The 21,709-nt window shown below is 40.1% G+C and overlaps 1 protein-coding gene across 3 annotated transcripts; it reads right to left on the bottom strand.

Moving 5' to 3' along the window:
* Positions 1-88: 88 nt before the first annotated feature.
* IFNAR2 (interferon alpha and beta receptor subunit 2) lies at positions 89-15,311 on the bottom strand. Of its 3 annotated transcripts, none has more exons than XM_080560167.1 (10): positions 15,155-15,311; positions 14,405-14,564; positions 12,705-12,801; positions 9,526-9,573; positions 9,073-9,202; positions 8,732-8,895; positions 6,356-6,528; positions 4,872-5,034; positions 4,316-4,434; positions 89-1,541 (listed from the first exon to the last, which is right to left on the bottom strand). In XM_080560167.1, exons 3-10 carry the CDS (start codon positions 12,745-12,747, stop codon positions 855-857), a joined length of 1,527 nt encoding a protein of 508 aa, XP_080416293.1. In that variant the 5' UTR covers positions 12,748-12,801; positions 14,405-14,564; positions 15,155-15,311; the 3' UTR covers positions 89-854. The 3 variants fall into 3 exon arrangements, with proteins under 3 accessions (XP_080416293.1, XP_080416294.1, XP_080416292.1); XM_080560168.1 differs by lacking the exon at positions 15,155-15,311 and adding an exon at positions 14,707-15,043; XM_080560166.1 differs by lacking the exon at positions 14,405-14,564 and having other exon boundaries at positions 15,155-15,300.
* Positions 15,312-21,709: the final 6,398 nt, after the last annotated feature.

Here is a 21,709-nt window from a genome sequence, read left to right as displayed (position 1 = left end):
AAACAGGCTAACTCATGTAGCTTTTCAAAGGCTAAAAAAAAAAACCACAAAACAAACAAAACAAAAATAGTAAAAATTCTTAGACAGGTTTATGAAAAAAATTGCTTTTATGAAGTGTTTAAAATAACTTTACTGTCGAGTAACCTTTAAACATCACAAAAATATTTTTAAAAAGTATAGTATTCAATTACACAAAGTTATAAAAGAGACAGACACATTTAATGCCTTGAATCACAGTAACAAGAACTCTTTTGCAAGCTACTGAGTATTCTTACCTCCTCTCCCTGCACCTCCATGATTTCATTTATCAGCCTTCTCTGCACAAATTCAGAAATCAGTTTACTGACTGGAACATAGCACTACCCTGATGTCTGCAATCCATCCAGCAGAACAGGCTTCAGAGTAACCCAACATCAACACAGGTAAGGAATAGTAGCAGAGTCCTTTCAAAACAAAACAAAACAAAACAAACACAAACCACCAAAGGGGGTTTGATTAAGAGACCAGCCAGCCATTCACATCTCCCTGTGCTATAAACTAACTCCTCATTTGAGTTTATAGAAGGTATTTACCATGTTACAGCTAAAAGGTATAATTCACTAGCAAATTGCAAAATGAAATAACTACTCCCTTTTTCTGCTACATCCAAATTGTTTTTGATACCACCTGAACCACACCCAGAGAGATCACAGAAATATTTGTTAAAAATGAGTCCCGTATATTTTCAGTATTTAGGCATATATTTTCAGAATGCTAAAAAAAAGAAAAGAGATCAGATCTGTATGTTCAGTCTAGAAGGAGCAAAGTTGGACAATATCTATTTGTACGTTATAAAACAATAGTGGTTCTCAGATTCATCTTCTTAGGTATTCAGTTTTTGGGTCCATATCTGAATCTGATGAGTCACTTTCATTGGAAGAACTAGATGAATCTTTCCATTCTTGAGAGTTGTTAAGACAGTGTGGTTTCTGCACACTTTCTGTATCTTCAGGGAGTTGTGATTCAAAAGCATGTCTATGTTGCCAGTCAACTGTGTCATCCTGGGAAGACAGAAGAGCTGCAGAACTGTCCATGGTCTCTTTAGAGATTCCCAGAAGCACAGTTTTCAAGTTTATGGTAAAGCAAGCACTGTTCGTTGACCTAGAAGAATAGGTACAATTCTCCTCAGGGAAAGGCTGAAGTAACTTGCAGCCTGGGTCTTCATCTTTTTCAATGTCCATCTCATTCTCTTCAAAAACTTCTGGGTCATCATCTGGATGTTCACTTGCCTGGCTGCTACCGTCATCATATGTGCTACTTGTAGAGCACCGCACAAATACACCTGTCGTGTCAGAGGAATGAGGTGCTCTTCTTACGATATCACGCCTTGTGTAGTCATGATTACTTAGGTCATCACTGTCGCTGTCATCGCTGTCACCTTCATCACTGACACTAGATTCCACTGCCTTTTTTTCAACCTCTTTATAAATGATCTCTACAGATTGTATTTTTTCAGTTTCAAATGTACAAGGTGAATAGGCAAGTGTCCTCCCGATGAATACCTAAAAGAGCAAAAAGAATTAGGAAAAAACAAAGACAAAAGATCAGCCAAATCTGCGCACACAGAAAAGTGAAGAATACCCCTACCCATGAAGTTATCAAACAAATTATTCTGTGACACATTTTCAGCTTTTTCTGCAGAGTTTAGTGCGACTAGGACTCCTCCCTCTTTGCCATTCCTGTGATCTGACAGCCTTCACTACAAATCAAGGCACACGCCATTGGACAACTGAAAAAAAATGACACTACTACCACACAGAATTACAACATTTTTTGACTGACACTAATTTTTGAAATATCTTTCTAAGACTGAAAGCTCATTTTAGAAATATATTTTGAACCTGAGTTGAGTCTTGCAACCCTCTATTAGCTCTTCCAATTACAATGCAGAAGAGAAGCCTTACACAGAGGATCAATTTTAATGTCCTTTAGAAATTTACCATTTGAATAAGTGTCCTCTGTAATGCCTTAAGTACCATTTACCTTTTCCTCAGTTTTATCTGTACTTTTGAGGATTACTGAATGCTCTAAGTATTGGGGAAAAACATTCAACATGAACAACTATCCTCAGACACTACTTGGTAAAGTCATGTACAACAAGTCCTTGGAGATGAAAGTAATGACAGCAAAGGTCATAAACTTGAAGAAAAAAACTCTTAGAGAAAGTTGATGCTAATCAGCTCTGGATATGCTTGTGGAAAAATGAAAAAATATGCTGAAAATACCCCACTGAACTCTGAACTAAATGCAAAAGAAATAAAAGACCATAAAAAAAAGCAAAATAAAAGTCCCAGTAATCTCATCATTTTTGCTTGAAATTTAGTAACAGTTCAATCTCTTCTCTATTAAAATTGAAAAAAACAGCTGACTATAGCCTGGCTTCTTCAAGCACTAAAACACGGCCCTGCTCACAGAAAAAGTCAAAGAAAGATCATTTTATTCAAAATAGGGGAACTGTGACTGATATATTACCATTTCCTTTCTTTCTCTGTTACTTTCATTACCTCTGCCTTAATCATAGACTTTTGTCAATCACTATTACCCAACTGAGAATAGCTTAGCTTTCGGAAGGTGATGCAGCTACTGTTTGCTTTGTGTTTGCCCAGCCTTCCTCCCTGAGTAAGTTTTCTTCCAGAGAAGTTTTCCTTTTTGTTGTTGTTGTTTACATCCAATTCCTTTATTTGGGTAGATTATGACAGCCAGGTCACAAGAGGTAAGCTCTAAGAATCTATGCCAACTACAGATTCTGACAGAGAACTCAAATATAAATATCCTTTTTTTTTTCCCCCCAGTAAGTTTTCCACTCTCAAACATTCCTCAAAAGACACTAATTCCTGTTTATAACAGAATACAGTAATAAATCATTACTGAGACTGCAGAAGTTAGACAGACATGAACCTACCCAAAGAAGTGGTCCCAAAATCTAGAACTAACAAGTAGGATACTTTTCTGGCAGTGAGGTATCTGCAGTTGACTGTATCCCAATCTATGATGCTAGATACACATGCACTTGAAAGCTGGTGACCCACAAGGTATATCTGATTTTAGTAAAGAGCATGTCTCCTGTGATTGAGAAGCTACCACTGACATCACAACTCAGACTCGGTTTTCTTGAGAAAAAACATGCTTCAAGATTGCTTTTCTTGAGAAACAACATGCAACAAGGCTGCTTCCTCAAAGCATATTTTCAACAGCTGCCCAGATTTGGCTGTCTTACCAGGCTGCTTAACTTCTACTTTTAGCATTTCTCATATGTTCTCCTTGCCTCCTTTTGTGGACAATAACCATGAAGAGCAGCTTTAGAAAAAGTGTTTTAGAGCACTAACCACGACTCTTCTCCAGAGAAGGCTTAAATAACTGTTTCATCTTTTGGGGAAAATGAGACCAAACCCCCCAGCTCTAGACCATTTTAATGTACCATCACAGGCACAATAGACTGGGACTTAAAGTTACTTTTTGTCTTTTTAGCTTGCTTTCCTAAGGAAATGTGATAAGGAGAAAACCTTGAAGGCAAACCTAATAAATATATAATTTTTTCAGTTGTAGAATCTCTCAAATGCCTTTAAACACATCCAGCATCCAGGGAGTTGGCTAAACAATCCTGAAATCTTCAGGGAGTTGTCTACTTATTGGAGTAATAAAAGATTGATTCAATTATAGGGCGAATTGGATTTGTTCCTAGAGAGTACGATGCTGCAGAGTGAAGTAACGCAGGCAAAATGCACCAGAAACTGCTTTACAAAAGGAGCAATGGATAACAAGTTTTCAAAGCATATTCCTTGGTGAATAACATTTTTCATCCCTGTGCATTTTACCTGAAAACTGGAGTAGGTTTTTTGTTCTGGAGTTATTGCCCTGGCCCAGATATAGTGGAAGAAGTGTCTGCTGCAGGAAGGATTTACGTGTATTAGGTAATTTTCAAAAGGCAAGGGGTAAATTGTCCTACGCTGGGTGCTCCACTGTAGAACCTAGCCTGCTTCTGTGAACCATCAAGAGCTCATTTAAGGTTACTGTGTGCGCATCTCTCCCCTTCAATGCTGCCTGTCCCCTCCAACTTCTCTCTGAAGTAGAAACAAATGGTTTTCAAAGAGACCGAATATTTGTTCCACAGAATGGATGAGATTTATTAGCCTGTAGATTATCTTTGACACAATCAAGCTGCAAATAAAAACATTCTAAGCACTTACATAACTTGTACCTAATGTACATAAATAGAAACTTTATATGGTAAGCTTCCTGCTCCCAACCAGGAAGGTTAAGCATGAAAATTACATACCAAGGTACGAGGAAGTGATTTTTTTTGAAGAATATAGCCTCCCGCATGCATACACTTCAGGACAATACCTAACACCAGTGAAAAACATACAGCACCTGCAAATGAAACGCTGTAATAACCTGCAAGTGAAAAAAACAAACAAGCAATCATGAATGAAGTTTTCAATGATCACATTTCATATTTCACATTCAGAACAGCTACTTAGAATATCACAATAATTTTGGATAGACGGGACCTCTACAGGTTATCTGGTCCAAGGTCAAAATGAGACCAAATCTCAAGTTAGATTCAGGAATTAAAAAAGAAGTTACACCATCTTTGATATCTATTTATTTAATTGGTGCAGATTTGCATGGTTCACAGGGTCAACAGTAAATTTGTAGCCCCGAAGTGGATGGGTTTTTTATTTCCCTTACGAATCCCCATAATGTTTATCACTTGGGAGGTACTTTCTCTCTTCGTATTTTGAGAATTAACTTGTAAATCTTCCTATATAAAAAGAAAACACTGGCACAATCAAGACAGACAATCCGTTCCTGCACTGTAACACAGTTACCTTGTCGAGCTACAGAGTCTGCAGTTGCACATTTCCAGGCTGATGGGATGGAATGTTTATTCATAGATGCGGAGACCATAACAGACACGCAGTAGTTTGTATTTGGATACAATTCTCCAATGACACTACTAAAAGTTTCTTTAGTGGTTCTCTCAGGTGGCCTCTACCATGAAAGACAACGTTTTAGAAAGTTAACTATTTGCCTAAAAAGAGAACCCAAGCCACCAATAAAACCTGGCTATTTCAGAGATAAACTGCTGTAGCATGTGAAACTGGAAACACTGATACAGTAACCCAGCATTTTATCTAGACAATCACTTCATCTCTAGTTCTAGCTGATACTAAGATGCCTACTTTATTGCCTAAAAAACTTCCAGTGGATAGAGTACACACTCTGGTTAGGCAACTTATTCCAGTGCTTTGCCAGCCTCAGTATTAATGTCTTTCTTGATGCTTCACCTCAGGACTGCACAACTGCCAACTTCACTTCACTGTTTTTGGTTACAGCCACAGTGGATGTGCCATTTCCCCTGTTTCTCCAGTAAATGTTTGCACACAGAGACTGTGGCCTCTCGCTGTACTTTGCTTGTTTACACTAAGCCATCTAAGCCATCCCCTACTATTCCAGCATTTCCTCATGAGTCACGGCTCAGGTTCGCTCCTACAGTCCTCGCTCTTCCTTTCTGGATCCTGCCACTCTTCCTCTAGATCCTGGCCCATGTCTTTTCTGAACTGGAGCTAGGTAGGTGTGCTTTCCAAGTACTGGGTAGGTGAGAAATATGCTTTTTTTCCCCTCTTCCTCCCCCTCAGCAACATGAGTCATGTTTAGCTTGTAATAATCCAGAATGCTCTCTTCCTTTCTGGCAAAACTGCTGCCTGTGTAGCCGTTAACATCCTACTTATTATGCAATTATTCCTAAGTGATATACCTTGCATTGGTCCTTACTGAATGAGTTCCTTTTTATTTTATTTCTCTGTTTGTGTGAAGCTCATTTTACGTTCTAATCATGCCTATCTACCTCTCTATTGCAGCATACAATAAAATAAAACACAGACCCAGAACAGGTAGTTTCAGAAATTAACTAGATACACTTTTCCAGTTTGTCAGAGAACTACTGAACTGCTTGCTGAACATATTTCCTGATCAGCTGTGCACAGGAAACTACAGCAACTGCTTCTAGTTTCTGCTGAAGTCTTTTCCCCTTGGCTTCACAGAGAATAATCACTTGAGCCAGTGCCCCATGCCTTATTTCAAGTAACAATACAGGACAACTAACACTCCTCTTCTATGCCTGCTTGTCTGCAGTAAAAGGAAGTCATGATTTTATTTTCTTCTAAGCATCTCCTATTCATACATTTACTTCTGTAAATCTGCTGACCACTAGAGCCATTTTATGCTTTCTATTTGTGCTTTTATGCTTTCTATTTGTGCTTTTATGCTATTTGTGCTTTAGACAAGAAATACAGAAATAAAAGTTCTTTACCTTATGCTCTTCATCAAGCGTTTTCAGTGTTATATGATAATCAATCTCTTTATATATATCAATTAAAGACACCGGCTTTTCATTATTTCTTAAGTGAGAGGTTGGCAACTTCATGGTGACGTTTATGCAGTTTAGACAAGAACTGATATTAACTTCTGGTGGTCCCAGGTATGCTATTAAAAAAAATAAAAAAATTGAAGAAGCATACAGTATGTACTCAATACCGATTCTATTTTGGTGCTGAATACATAGCTGGCTAACCAGATTCCAGATTATGTCACTGTTGTAAGATCCACAAGGCCTTGCAACACTTAAGTTTTGTGGGAAAAGATAGCTTCACCACATGGCTAGACTATAAAAACAACCAGCAGCCATTAGTAGGGGAGGGAAGAAGAAAGGTGACAGAGAAAAAAAGGTGACACTTTGCTTCAGCTCCACAGGGAAACGCACTTTTTATTTATTTGAGAGGAAAGCTGAGGTTAATGTTTAGGAAAAGCTGACTACTTTCTTGCTCGTCATTTTTTAGTCACTGGAAGGAAGGAATCCCTGTAGAAATTTGGTGGTGTGTGGCCCTGCACATACTTATACCAGTTGCAAGGAAGGCTACAGGTTCAACACTTGGAAGCTGAGCATTCTACTGACAACAGTTGAAATGAATGCATTCTGAAGACTGCCTTTGAGTTCAAAGTAACCTCCTAAATTTTGTTCCTCAGAACACACGTTTGAAGAGATGTGTACACTGAGTGTCTCCCCTCCAAAACTAGACATCCAACAAGACTAGATTTGATTCAGTATGGAAGTTCCTCTAAGATCTTCTTTCCTCCAACACAGGAAAAAAGTAAGTTTGTTCTCACACCACTTCTCAACACTCTATCTCTGTAAGATTCAATTTGTGCACAATACAACATGGAGAAAAAAAAGAGATAGTTTGGATTTTAGTTTTGTTTTGCCCAGAAGCATGTACATTTTGCTCAACGTGGAGACTAAATTGCTAGCATCTGCAAAATTCAGAAAAGCAATACACTTTTGCCAACGATTTCTGTTCCTGAAAGAATGGAATGGGGTAGGGAAAAAAAAGTTTAATACTTAGAACAAATGCAAGCTTTTACCCACCCCCACACAGGAAAGCACATTTCAGTCTAGTTACAAACTTACTCCTTTCCCATCATTTGGTTTAAATTAGAAATAAATATTAACTTAAATTTGGTTCTAGTTAAGTGTGGTTGTTCTCTTGGCTCTTTCTTATATTAAGCCTCTGGGCCTTTGCTCAAATCCAAGCGTCAACAGAAGTGAGATTCCACTAGAGCTATTTGACAGTAAACATCAACTGCATCAACTGTATCCAGTAGGGAAACATCTCAGAATACTGTTTCTTTCCTGCCCAAGTATTGTAAAACGAGGCACTACACTGTGAAGACTAAAGGCTTCATCCAAGTCCTACGCCATGAAAAACATGACTTCACTCAATTGCTTATAGTTTGAACCAGAGGACTACTAGCAAGACATCCAGTTTCAATTTACAAGTTGCCAATGACAGACAATCAATCAGCGCACTTGGTAGTTTGCTCTTGCTTCAGCTCCCGGTCAGAGCAGGCTGTTAACGTTGTTTTCTTTTTTTTTGTTCCCCTCCAGGACTGAAGAAGCCTACCATTGTATTAAGTAGTGGTCAATGCATCTTCTGATCCTTCTCTTTATTAACCTAACTGCTGAAACACCAAGGACCTCTGTCTCTGAGGAATGTTCTCAAATCCTTCAGTTATTCTTAGTTACAAAAAATATATATTGTCAGTAACTTCTGTCTCAGCATCACTTTAATTATGGAGCTTTCAAAGAAGCCCCTAAGTCTCTGTTAGTTCCAAATGAAATACTAAGCACAGCTAAGGGTGATGCTGCCTCTGGCATTAGATGTCACTGCTAAGCATTTTCTTTCAGAAGCGAGGAAAAGGAAAAGAGTAAGTTGATGAAACAACAGGTAAATCTCTCTTCCCCTACACCTAGTGCAGATGTGGTATTTCTTCAGTTCTTAACGCTGACTATCTGAAGACAAAATTATGCATCTTACGCACTTAGTGATTTTTACTTCATGCTTGTGAATGAACAACATGATTCTGTTTTCTGTGTTTACATATTTCATTTCAAAACCAGAGTCTTGTCTATTTATCAGAACTAGCATAGCCCCAGATTTTAGAAAGCTACCTCTATATTCTATGCTTTGTAACTGATACGTAATAGATTATATACAAACTCACATTCTCTTACATAAGAAATAAAACTGCCAACCAAGTTAGTTTGTAATGCCGTACTGCAAAGCTAGCAGAGCATCATTTATACATAACTGGGAATAAATACTAAAATGAACAAATGCAGAGCACTTACTGTCAGTAAATGGCACAAAATGAAGTGTAGAAGAATTGAATACTTTAGTTCCTACAAAGCTCTGAACAAATACAGAATACGGAAGAGATACATTTTGTAAATCCTCTGTTAGGTTACAGGAGAGTTGTTCAATGTATGAACAGTTTTGTGCAATAATCCGGTTCCTGTAAATCAAAATATATAGTAATTAAAAATCGAAAATAATCTATTCATATCCTCCAGTATAAGAAAACATCTTTGTGGAGTGGAAAAACAGGCAAGGAAGAAAATAGTCATGCAGAGTATTTTGAATTCCTAAACATTAAAAGAAAAATTTGTGTCTAATATAAAGTGAGACTTGCCTGGGGTCATCGTACAGTACACGATAGTATGCTGTCACATTTGGGTCAGTTCCTGCCTGCCAGGACAAAACGTGCTGGAAGTTGCAAGATTCCAGTTTTAGGTTGAAAGGTGGCCCTTCTGGAAGCCTTTCTAGAAAAGGAAGGGAAAAAAGAAAAACAACAACCCATTAATATCATCGATATGAATGGCAAACAAATTTGAGATTGCAACAATTCTAATCAATAAACCTCATTAGAGAAAACCAATATTAGCCCCCAAATAAAGCAACCATAGAACACAATAGAGTTCAGCACAACAGAAGACACAATGCAAAGGACTGTCCTCCCATATTTTAGTTCTAAGAAGTTCTTTCTTCAAGAAGCATAAAGTTGCAAAATGATGCCTGCTAAGAATATGTCAGTCTCCTGAACTGTATTAGGAAAAGCATTTGGAAGACAATAGAAACTTCTTACCAGGCAAGCTGCTGCAACAAGCTGCACACAGAATACAGATGATGTACACTGGAAAATGAAACCACATATTAGTGAATTTGCATGTCTACAGTATCTGATTATTAGCTTCCTATTGGCAATATTAATCCACAACAGTCAGAGACAATTCTAAGTATTCCCTCAGATGAAGTGTTCATGCAGTCCCTTGACTCAACTTTGTATGTTACTGGATTCTCTCTTTCACATCTTCCTCTTCCTGCTTTCCCCTACAATTTCCTCCTTCCCCCAGAGTACAGGATGCCCCCTTTTCCAACTGGTGTCATCAACTCAAGGCTCCTAGGAGCTTATTATTTTGATAACTACCCTGTGGTTCAGGCTCACATTGATCCCTGCCAAAAGAGGTTCAAGACTCAGTTCAAATAAACCTATTTAAGATGTTCTTACCACACACTGTCTTAGAGGATCCTGACTATATTTTAGGTAGCTTACCCTGTCTAACAAATACCATGTTACGTCAGGACAAGAATCTTACAACTTTACTGGAGTAAGATAGCTACTACTGCTTGAAGAACATTACTGAATCATCTTCAGTAATGAAGGACATACGTCCTTCTTTGCTGAATGTGGGGAATCCTCAGTGTTGTAGTACTGGTATATAATGCACTGTTTTCAGTCATCTAACTCCTAACTTCCTCTCTAGTTCAGTTGCCCCTCCTTCTGTTTTGGTTTAACCCTGGCAGGCAGCTCAGTACCATCCAGCTGCTCACTCACTCTCTCCAGGTGAGACAGGAGAGAGAATCAGAAGGGTAAAAGTGTGAGAACTCATGGATTGAGATAATGTCAGTTTACTAGGCAAAGCAAAAGCTGCACAAAAAAGCAAAGTGAAACAGGGAATTCATTCACTACTTCCCATCGGCATGCAGACATTCAGCCACCTCCAGGAAAGTGGTGCTCATCGCGCCTAATGGTTTCTTGGGAAGACAAAGGCCATCACTCCAAATGTGCCCCCCTTCCTCCTTCTTTCCCCCAGTTTTATTGCTGAGCCTGATGCCTGTGGTATGGGACATCCCTTTGGTCAGTCTGGGCCAGCTGTCCTGGCTGTATCCCCCCCCAGCTCCTGGTGCACACCCAGCCTGGTTGCTGGCAGGGCAGCAGAAGCAGCAGATAAGTCCTTGGCCCTGTGTAAGCTCTGCGGCAACTAAAACATGACTGTGTTATCACCACTACTGTCATCAAAAATCCAAACCAAAGCCTCGTACAAATCTCTTTGAAGAAAATTAACTATCCCAGCCAAAACCATGACACCTTCCCAAACTGAAGTTTGTGTCCTGTTTCTGTAACGTTACCCTGTGGGTGTTTCTAGCTCTTTCTACACCATTCTGTTTTCTGCCTGGAAAAGAAAAAAACAAACAAACAAAACAACAGATACTGCAACACTTTTAATTCTCTCACACGACACGGTTAAAACTGCATTCAACCTGTCAGTCAGGCCTACTATCTGAGCAACCTCTTGAACCTTCTTGCAAACCCCGGCATTTTAGAGATCTCCACGTCTTCTCATATAACCTCTGTAAGGGACTGTCCTCGCATGCAGATTCTAGCTATATCCGCAGACCAACCGAGTCTTGCATCTTTTGTATCTTTTCAGCATGGCACTTGGAGACATTCTTGAAATGATTGTTCTGACCCTTCTAACTCTTTTTCAAGATACTTTAGCTCTCTTCTGCTTTCCTGTTTTAATTTCCTGTTTTCATTTTAAAGGCATTTCTGGGCCTGTCCTCTTAGGATGAGATGCTCACTCATACACTGTGTCCAAGAAATCATCAGTTAAATTTCAAACAACCATGCTTTTTCCTCATGCTTTAGAGGAACTCCCTGGAAATATCTGCAAAATTACTTCAGCATTTTTCCCTTGAATTCTTCAACATGATCTCGTTTGTTTTGACACCTAAGCCCCTATCCAACAATATTACAATACCCAAAACACCACTATCCTACTACCTCTGTTGAACCGTATTAATTATTACTGCCATAACATCTTATCTTGCAAGTATTAAAATATGCTCTCTATATCCGTTCTGAAATTAGATGCAAAGAGATTAAGCAACTCACCAAAGTTGCACATGCAGCAAATATATATTCCCAGAAGAGAGAAGACTTCTCTCTCTAGCTTCATTTTACTATACAAACCACAAACATCTCTTGTATGTCTTATTTTGCACACGATCTTCTACATCATTACTGAATAATAAATACCCCCTTAGAGAAGTGCCATTAAAACTAGAACCATTGCTTTCTTGCCATATAGCATGGGGTATGAATTACAAAGCAATACCTTAATGGTTATTATTCTTCACCTGAACACGAGCTTAGATTTGTAACCACACGGTCTGTAGCACATTGATGATACTTCTGCTATATCAAACAGGATCAGTGTACAGACTCTAGTAATGACACACTTCCATATAGCAAGCTCTTTGGATTAGTAGATGCAATCTTTGGAGATCCTTTCTTACCCTAGCCACCTCACGTGTGTCAGGTGTCTTGCTGAAGGAATTCCTGTTGACACAGATAGTTTTCTTTTCTCTCTGTATTTTTAAATACCTTTCCCCTCTCAAATCTAGTTCATCTAGAGTTCAAATTGCTTCAGTAACTTTGTTTCAACAAGCACTATTACCAAACTCTCCAATTTGTTAGTCTCTAGCATAAGAGATACAAACAGGAAAAAGTATGTTATGCCAAATAACTGCAGTAAACTTAAGCTGCAGAAACAAAGGTAATAAAGTAAAATGAAGAGGGAATCATCATCATCATCTTGTCCTGTTCACAGAATTAAATGATTCTATCAGAACAGTTTCCCACTACAATTAGAGTCCAGCCAACAAGCTATGTTTGCAGTGTTTACTAACCCAGAAACTGAAGAGTCCTGAAAAAAGTTAGGACAAGAAATGACAAAGTATCCAGCTAAGAGTTCACTGGATTTTTAGAGCATACTGTTTCAAAGTATTTTTTTAATGGAGAAATATGGTTTTAGAATGGAATATATAGAATATAATACCCTACAATCTTGATTCTGTGAATTATTATAGGGAGAGCTCTATAATAACTTTATGGTATCTTAATTCAGTGACTTGGAAGGACTGGTAGTGAAAAATCACCAGAACTATCTCTCCTACAACGTAAAAGTACAAGCAACTTACCAAATGGGTAAAAAGGCAGTGGTCCACCCATCAGTGTTTCCATAGTGATTAAGAAGTACAGCCTACTGATTGTAAAATAAACATTTTGCTTCCATACCTGCAAATACATTAAAAACAATCACATTCAGCAAATCATGTTGTACATAAAATGAGATATACGTACAGATAATTATTTTAACCTCTTCAGTGCATTGGGGGAGAGGCATTCTCACAGTTGCTACTATCATCCTGGGGGATGATGCTCAAAACAGACAATTTTATGACAATAGTACTTCCACCCCCAGTCCCTCGCGGAAAGTGCTCTTTCCATTTCAAATAAATACCTAAAGCACTGTACAACTATTAGTATTGATTTTGCATGATGATAGCATTAGAAAATTCTAAGCCACTGATTCCAACTTATAAAAACAGTTAAAATAAAGATCACTTGCCTTTATTTGAAATATTACAAATATTACAAGAAATATTACAAGAACTGTTGAAAAAAATGTTTCCAGAAAGAAGGTAGATAGGCAGGTTAGAAAAAAAAAGATACAATGGTTAATTATAAGGAAGTTATTAAGTTTTGTTAGAGTTTTTAATACATAAGGTCTATTAAAATATTGCCTATTCTAGGTGTTGTTATTTTACTCTACTACCCTCATCGTATTCATATTTGCAGGACTTGGTTTTTATTTACAGGCAAAGTACTAAGGTACGACTGTGATTCTACAGATAACTGAGAAAAGGTATAAGTCTTTGGAAAGTACCTTCTTCTCTAAGTTTAATAAAATAAATTGTTTTTGAATTTAAACTGTTTTTTTAAACTGATTTTCTCTGCAAAACAAACAGCTTAAAATTAAAAATTGTGATAAACCATATTGTGGTCAAACTCAACACAGTATTTTAAATGTATCTGATTTATCTGAGATGTAACTCTTATCTGCTCAAAGCTTTAGCAGGACTAGAGGAAGTCACTGAATAAGTGTTAAGAACCTGTATCTGTGCAACTGATAATCATAATTGCAAAGTAATAAACTCTTCCACAGATGAAGAGAGTGTTCTTTTTCATTTCGTTTTTTTTTTAATTCATTAAAGCATGAAGAATATTTCAGAGATATAAAATGCTTGTTTCCCCCTTCTCAATCAAAATCAAGAATGAATCAAAAGAAGGTATGACTTACTAGTTACACAATCTTTAAGTAAAGTTCAGCACTTACAATAGCAAGCTGGAAAGCGATTAAGTCACCAATATCTATCAAGTCCATTTAGCTTTGACACTAGTGAATGGCAGAGAACAAAATAATCTGACATTCAGATCAAGTTTACAAATTACACAAGTACAAAAAAAAAACCAACTTTCTACTTTCAACAAGGCAACCAGCTTCATCCAGAAGTCATACAGAAGACAGTGGTACTTTCACAGGCATTTTAAAGAACACTTACACCTGCAGGATCTGATTTTTGATATTTCTTACATATTCTACAGTTCGGCACCTTAGAATACGTAAGGTAAATGTGACCAAACATGTTTCTCTTTGAGTTTGTACAGTCATCTAAATCTACACGTCCTCTACAAGTTTATCAATGACAGTGGAAATTTAAGGGGAAAACCATTCCTGTCAGGACTCTCATTAGCTCTTCTTACTCTTCCGCCTCAGAGCCTCAACAGCCCTTGGAGAGAAGCCATGGAAATACCTGTGAGTCCAGCCCCCACTCACCTCATCAGCCAGCTCTTAGACTAGCAACATGATAACTCAGCTGGGTACTCCTGCATGCTGCCTGAAGCCTCCAGCACTTTCACAACTCAGCTTCACACTTCCACCTCATCTGCAGCTAGTCTTTAGCTTGAGTTCAGGCCAGGTGGTTTTGAGTTGGATGCTTCCAATTAGGAAAAAAAAAAATTAAAAAAATTTTTGAAAGTCACTGGTTTGTATTTCAGAACAGCTTCACATTGATAAAGCAGAAAACACACCCTGTTCTTTGAAACAGGCAGATGGCGTGTTTATTTATAGAAACTTACTCATTTGAATATTGAGAGAGACAGACACCTAGGAGATGCTTCACACAGAGAAGCCTGCAGAGGAATGTGCTAAACCTACACAGGCAGCAAGATGCAGGAATTGATTTCGTTACAGAATCCATGTGAGCCATTTAACCTCAGAAACCCGGACCCGGCGATCAGGAGCCCACCAGCTGCACCCCCGGGGTGCCCCACAGCTCCCCCGAGGACCCAGCGTGGGACATGCGGCCCTCAAGCGCCCCTCCTGCCGCTCCCGACGAGGAAACCGGAGGCTACGGGCGAGCAGCCCCCTCGCTCAGCCTGCCGCCCTGCCTTTCCCTTCACGACTTCCCACCCCCGCAGCGCGCTGCCTACCGCGCACCCCCAGGCGGTGCCGCCGGGGACCCTCCTCATTTATCCCTAACGGAGCGGCCCCACCGCCCACGCGGCTGGCGGCTGGCGACGTTACCTCCGCTCGCTGAGGGAGGCGGGCGCCCCCCCGGCCGGACCTGGCGGCGGGCGCCATCCCCGCGGGCTCCCCGCCGCCCCCGGGCCGGCTCGGCGAGAACGCAGCACGAAATGGCGGCGCCGGCCCGGCCGCCTGGGCACGCCCCCTAGCTGTTGGCCACGCCCTTTCCCGGCGGGAGTGACGGGCCGGGGGTGGCGGCCGTTATGGCTGTGGGGCTGACTTGGGGGGTCCTGCCTGGCTCGGCTCGACCCTGCTCGGCTCGGTGCCGGGGGTCGTGTCCCGCCCCGCCACCCCGGCCCGTTCCCCTGGGCGGCCTCAGGCACCGCTTTCCGGGCACTTAAGGGCTCGGCTTGTTTCGGTTTCTATTCATGAGTGCTTAATCTGGCTCTTTGATTATTACCAGTTTTTTAAATCGTGAAGTAAACCTTCACGGAGAGCCGCAAAGGCTCCTGTTGGTTCCCTTTCTCGCTCGTGACCTCAGTGCACAAGGGGAGCGCTGCTGCTGCCGCCAAGCGCTTCATAAATATTTGCCTCAGTGGATGGGGTGTCCTCTGCACCACTATTTTCTGATAGCTAAAACTGAAGTGAGGTGGCATTAAATACAGCCCTCATCAAGTTATTCACTAAAAAATCTTGGTACTTACCTGAGAGGGGTAAGAAACCAGTGCCAGTTAGCAGCCATGTCCCTCCACACCTCCAGCATCGCCAACTAAACCTCCCAGGCTGCTGAGCTCTGGGTCTTTGCTGGTGGAGACGTGTAATTTGGGGTGTTGCTTGGTGGCTGATGTGGGGTCACACTGTACTTTAAGCTACACTAGGCAAAGCAAACCTGAGATTTACCATAACCACCTTTCAGGCTCCTACAAGGCTTCTACAAGCTTTCTGGCTGGATACCTACACTGCTTTAACCCACAGACAGCTTAAATTTAGTCAAGACAGTTCTTCCCTGTTTTACTGCATGAAGCAATAACACTGAGATCTGAGATGCAGAGCTTTGAATAAAATCTCAAAAAAGGCTGAATTCACTATATGTCTGTGCATGCGTTTGTCTCATGGGGCAAGTGGTGTATGTGGCACCATTACTTCTTTCTTGATTTCTGTTTCTGTAGGGCTCTTGGCAATGCCCAGCTATTCAAAGTTGAAAAATTCTAGTTCCAGACTAAGCTTTTAAAGGACAGGATGTTTACATGGAAGCAGAATCTGGAAAAAAAATTGGAAGGATAATCTGAATCGTAATAATATCTTTATGTGGTTCACTCACCTCTTGGATTGCCAAACATAAAGATCTTTTAAACTTTTAATTTTTATTCTGTTCTTGTTTCACTTATTTCTACCACACTGTTTTTTTCTTAAAACAACAACAACAACAACAAAACACAAAAACACCATGATTTGCCTGTGACCTTTTTTCTTAAATGCTTTTTCAGCATTGTTTTTAGTGAACCCTCTTTCTAATTTTCTGCCATCTTTGCAGTTCCCTGAAACTGTTGTTCTTTCCTGCACATTGGATGATTTTAATGGCTCTCTTGGTCTCTCAGTGCTTTGTGCTGAAGACTGATATTTATCTGCACTATTTTTTTTCCTCTTTACATTTCCTTCTCCTTTTTTCCTATCATTCCTTGTCTCTCCACTTCTTTAGACTATAAGCATAGTTTAAAGACTTTAAGCTATAAATATAGTTTAAAGAGAGTTCTTCACCCTTCTCACTGGCCTTCCTCATATCCCCACTGATAATGCTTGGTCATCAAGTGGATCTTCTGTCTGGCCTAGGCACAGCATGGATGAATCAATCCTCAAGACACTGCCTCCAGTGAAGAGAAAGTTGTGAGGAGAAAAATGCTTAAGTGAGCAACGGTAGAAGGGGAAAGAGTTCGGTGGTTTTGCCTCATGCAGCAGTCAGCCACTTTGTTTTGGACACTTCAGATGCAAGGACTCATTCACCTGCTCACATACCTATCTTGTAATGAGAAAGCCAGCAAATAAGATACCATGTTATGGGAGATTTTTATTTTCCAACATTTGTAAGGGTAAAGAGAGAAGAATTTTCCCTGGAGGAGTAGTGTAGACCCTGGTGCACTCAGCAATTTTGCCTTCTTCACAGTATCAGCAGGTGGCTAGGGGAAAAATGGAATGTAAGATTGTTCCAGTTTAGGGCAATAGGAGCCCTAAGAGGCAAGACCCCATGTTGCAGAATAGCTGGAATCTAGTTCAAGTGGTAAAACATGGGGATACTGCTGAGCCTCTGCTAAGGACGCCAGCCTGAAAAAGCCCTTGAAAAGCATTTCCAATGAAACTTTTTGAAAATCCTGTATAGCAGATCCGGTGCACCAGGTTCACTATTTGCTAGTGGCTCCGTGGCACTCCCAGCTGTGCCTGGTTAGGGCTGATTCTCTATGCAGGCAGGGGTTCACTGAGTGTAAAAATGCTGGGAATTAAGAAAACTAGTTTAAAGTGATGTGAACCTGATTTTGATTTGCTGTATTTAGTGTCAACATGCACTGGTGAACCTGATTTAGTGGTTTTGCTAGGGAGAATACCACTACACAGCTTCCAGGACACCTTTATATAACTTTGCCTGGTTGTTTACACCTGACACATCTATTTATATTAAATTGTATTTCTGTTTTTGCTATTATTATTTTGTTATGAGCCCAAGTGTGCAGATTGTTCTGAAACCTCGGGGGATCCAAAACTAGGAGAGACCACCCCCTTTAAAAATAATAGTAATTGTGTACAACCCAATGAAAATCTTTATATGTTCATGTTTTGCCATCTAGGATCAGAAATAAACAAAAAACATGCAAGATTTGAGAAGTAGTTTTTAAGTTTTCCTGGCTAACAAAATTGGAATGTGATCTTTTCTGGCCTGAAGGTGATGCTGTTTCTCTAGGAAAAGTGTTGGAAAAGACATTGGAGTACTTCAGAAGTCTTAGAAAGTACTTCCACTAAAGTTAGGTATGCACCTGTTTATGCTCATGGATTTCATGTTAATATAATTCTACAGATCTGTTTCATGAACACTTTGGAAGACTGAGACTTCCCTTAGCAGAACTTAAAGGTACCTTATTAAACCTTCCAGCGTATGGCGGACAAACACACTTAAAATAAGAACTTGTTGTTTTTGTTGTTGTTCATACACATCTTTAAGCTGTCTTCTCGTGTTGATCAAATGCTTTGACATGCATCACATGCTTTCCAGGTGTGTTGGTGGGAGCGAGGTGTGATTTCTGTGCACATCTCTGGAAAAGATACTTGTGCTTGTTTGTTTTGAAAGATTTTTCTGTGCAAGAAGAGAGACAGAGTAGGTTTCCGGCATCACTTCAGAACCTTGAAAATGACTCATTTCAGTCAGCTTTTACCACCTCTGTGTTTTGACTCAGACTGTCATATACAGACAAATTTCTGAATTTTGGCCCTCTCGTAGGGCCAAAAAAGGGGCAAATATGCCCCTTTGTAGGCTTGTCACACTGATTAGATCCTTTTCCTTTTTACTGAGGCATCTTTTTTTCTGCAAAGGTCGCTTAAGACCCAGTTCCAGTCTTGAGTGTCTCCAGGACGCCCTACATTTCTGGTGGGGTGAGCCATGAGAACCTAACACGCATAAAGGCTGCAGGAATATATCAGAGTTCCTGCACTCTACTGCCATATAGAATAAATAAAATCTGCAGGCGTGTCAAGATGTGTGAAACAGTGATATGTTATCTTGTAGCATTTCACCTACACAGGGAAAAGTTCTGTTTCATGCCTGCAGAAAATGGATTGTCCATTAGGTCTGCTTGCCTAAGCCTCTACACCTGTGGTGTATAGGTCCTTGCCGTGCAGGTTCTGCTTTTTCTGCCTCATGTGCCTTGCACTGCATCCTGCCTGCTTTGCATTGAGAGTCATTTAGGTAATGAGCCCTCTTTTGGTAACGGTAGCTTTTACTGGACATATGGATATAAAAGGTGGCTACTGATGATTTGCAATCCTCAGCAGGGATTTCTAGATGCTTCTGTAACAGAAATGACAAAAACTCCCTCTCAATATTGGTTATTTTAGAGAACCTGAAAACTTTACTCTTGAAACTGCTGCCTTAAATAACCTTGATCATTGTCTCAGGGGAAATGGCAGATGCCAGCTTGAATCTTTACATACCACAATCTGCAAAATTTAATTTGACCTCTACATCATTTATGATGTAGAGAATCACAGGTGGGAACATTATGTTGTACTTCCCTCCTTAGACAAGGGAAATGTGGAAGAGGACTGGTGATTCCCCACTGTCTAGTAAATACTTTTCACCTCAGAATCTGTCCTGTACTCTTTGCCTGGAACAAAAGGAAGAACCAAAGATTGAAATCAGTTTCTTGGCTTTATAGGGAGTTCTGTGTGGTCTCTAAAATATGGCTTGTATTTGAAAACAGAGTGTAGGATAACTTTCATTTCTGGTTGGCTAATCGGAAGCTTCCATCTAGGGTGTGTTAACAAAAATATGGTTACATTTCTGTGTAACTTTAAATGACGGATAAGAAAACAGTGCTAGGTAATACTTTCCTATGCCCCCATGCTCTATGTAATCTACAGGCTTCTGCTGTGTTAAATGAAGTGTTAAATGAGACCCTGCACAGTGGCATCGCGGTAGAAGCCGGTAGGGAAGGGAAGCAGTGGGGAGAGGAACGGAGGCACTCACCATACTCTTGTGTCTGCTCACATGTGCGTGGAGTACCTGGCAGCACCGAGGTGCCAGCCCATCTTAAGTCAGCCAGGGAGCAGTGCCTGCGGTGCTGGGTCCTGGCTGCAGCTGTGGCAGCCGGCACGATGCTCTTACGAAAAACGGAGTGCTTTGAAATACATCTCATACCTGCTGTGAGACGTTGGCTGAAGGTGTAGTCAGGGATTAAAAAGAAAGTCGGAAACAAATACAGCAAAGTATAGTTCATTCAGGATTAATTCTAGGATAGTTACAGGGGGTGCTACAGGAGTAGGACCATGCATATAATGCCCAGATGGGGGGGGGGGGGGGGGGGGGGGGGCAAGAAACAGTGCTTGCCCTGGCATGATGATAGTCCACTGTTATGCTTCTAGACGGGACACTTAGCGTGGTTGGGAAGATGTGGACACATCCCAGTGTTAATTGTACATTTCAGGAGTACTGTGCCTCCCTGCCTAAAGATGGTGATCTCTGAAGTGCAAGCCTTGGAAAAAAGTCAGTTGCCACTTTTTCCTCTGTGTAATGACAGATAAATTTTTCACATATTACTGCATATTTTTACAACTTACTCTAAGTATGTAGTGTAGAATAAATCCTGATCTTCTTTTACTAATAATACTGCTAGTCGTAATTGTGTGAAGGTATTTTTTTGTACATTTTAAATATAAGCTACATGTGGAAAATTACATTTTAAAACATGTGAATTGGAAGATAAATTGCTGAGAATTCATTTGTCTGGCTAGTGTTACTACCAAATTGTTGCCTTTATTAAAATGACTGTGTTAGGTTTTGATACCCAGGTATATCTCATAACAGAGTCAGGATAGGATTCAGTTTTGCTCTAACAATGAATTTGCTACCTGGCCCATAGCTTTCACTGCCTGTAGTGCAATAACTAAAGTTATGTAGGTATGAGTGGTTAAACCAGGTTCTGTGTCAATTCATGCCACCTCCGTGAAGTCAATTAACCTAGTAGGGTCTGCAGTAGGGTGGTGCAAAATTTGGTCTCTGGTGATTTATAGTCATTAAAAACTTGAAGTGTATTGCTGAATAAATAGTGCTGAACTAGAAGACTTATCAAATGCTTTCTGAGGCTGCTGAGCCCACAGAAATGTTTTTGTTTTTATTTTTTATTTCAAAATACTCAGTCATTGATTAGCACCTGGTAGGGGTAGCGAGCTGCAGAAACTGCACAATCCTGCAGCATATGATAACATATTATTCCCAGTGTGGGACCATTAGTTTCACAGTTTTCTCAGATAAAAATAAACATAGAAACATGTAATGAGTGTTACTGAAAGCAGAGCATGTATCAGCTGGGATTTCACAGTCTGCAGGTTTTAAATTCAGCAGTGTCCCCAAGGGTTAATCAGTATTGATGGCAATTATTCTTGGTCCACACTTCAAATGAAATGAACATTATATTTTTCCTGTTTTGCTTTGTCTCTTGGCTAAGTAACATAGATGTAACATAGAGTTATCAAAATAATAAAAAGGTTGTGTCAGAGCTGCAGCAAGCAGGCTGGCAGAGTAGCTGCATTTATTTTGTCCCAGTAACAGTGTGCATTGCCTTAGTCCTTAGGGAGAAGGGCGATGTCTAGTAGCTCTGCTTGGTGCAAAAGAATGAAGAATCGCTACCAGCTCCATTTGAGAAACATGTTAAGACTGTGTCTCAGTAAACTTTAGCCTCGGGAGAGCAGGGGGCTTAGATCCCAGGGAAGGTTTTGGTAGGCACTGTATCTAGAATGCAAAGCATACAAAACACAGAATGGTTGCTAAACAGGGGTGACGAAACAGATGTTACTGTAGCCACACAGGCATTACATACATCCTTGGTCTTTCTTGCACAGGTTGGTGCAGTGAAA

This window comes from Anser brachyrhynchus (genome assembly GCF_964034855.1).
Source record: "Anser brachyrhynchus genome assembly, chromosome: 1".
Lineage (NCBI taxonomy): Eukaryota > Metazoa > Chordata > Aves > Anseriformes > Anatidae > Anser > Anser brachyrhynchus.
The sequence above is the reverse complement of the archived record's forward strand: the minus strand, read 5'-3'. Positions and strand labels throughout refer to the sequence as shown.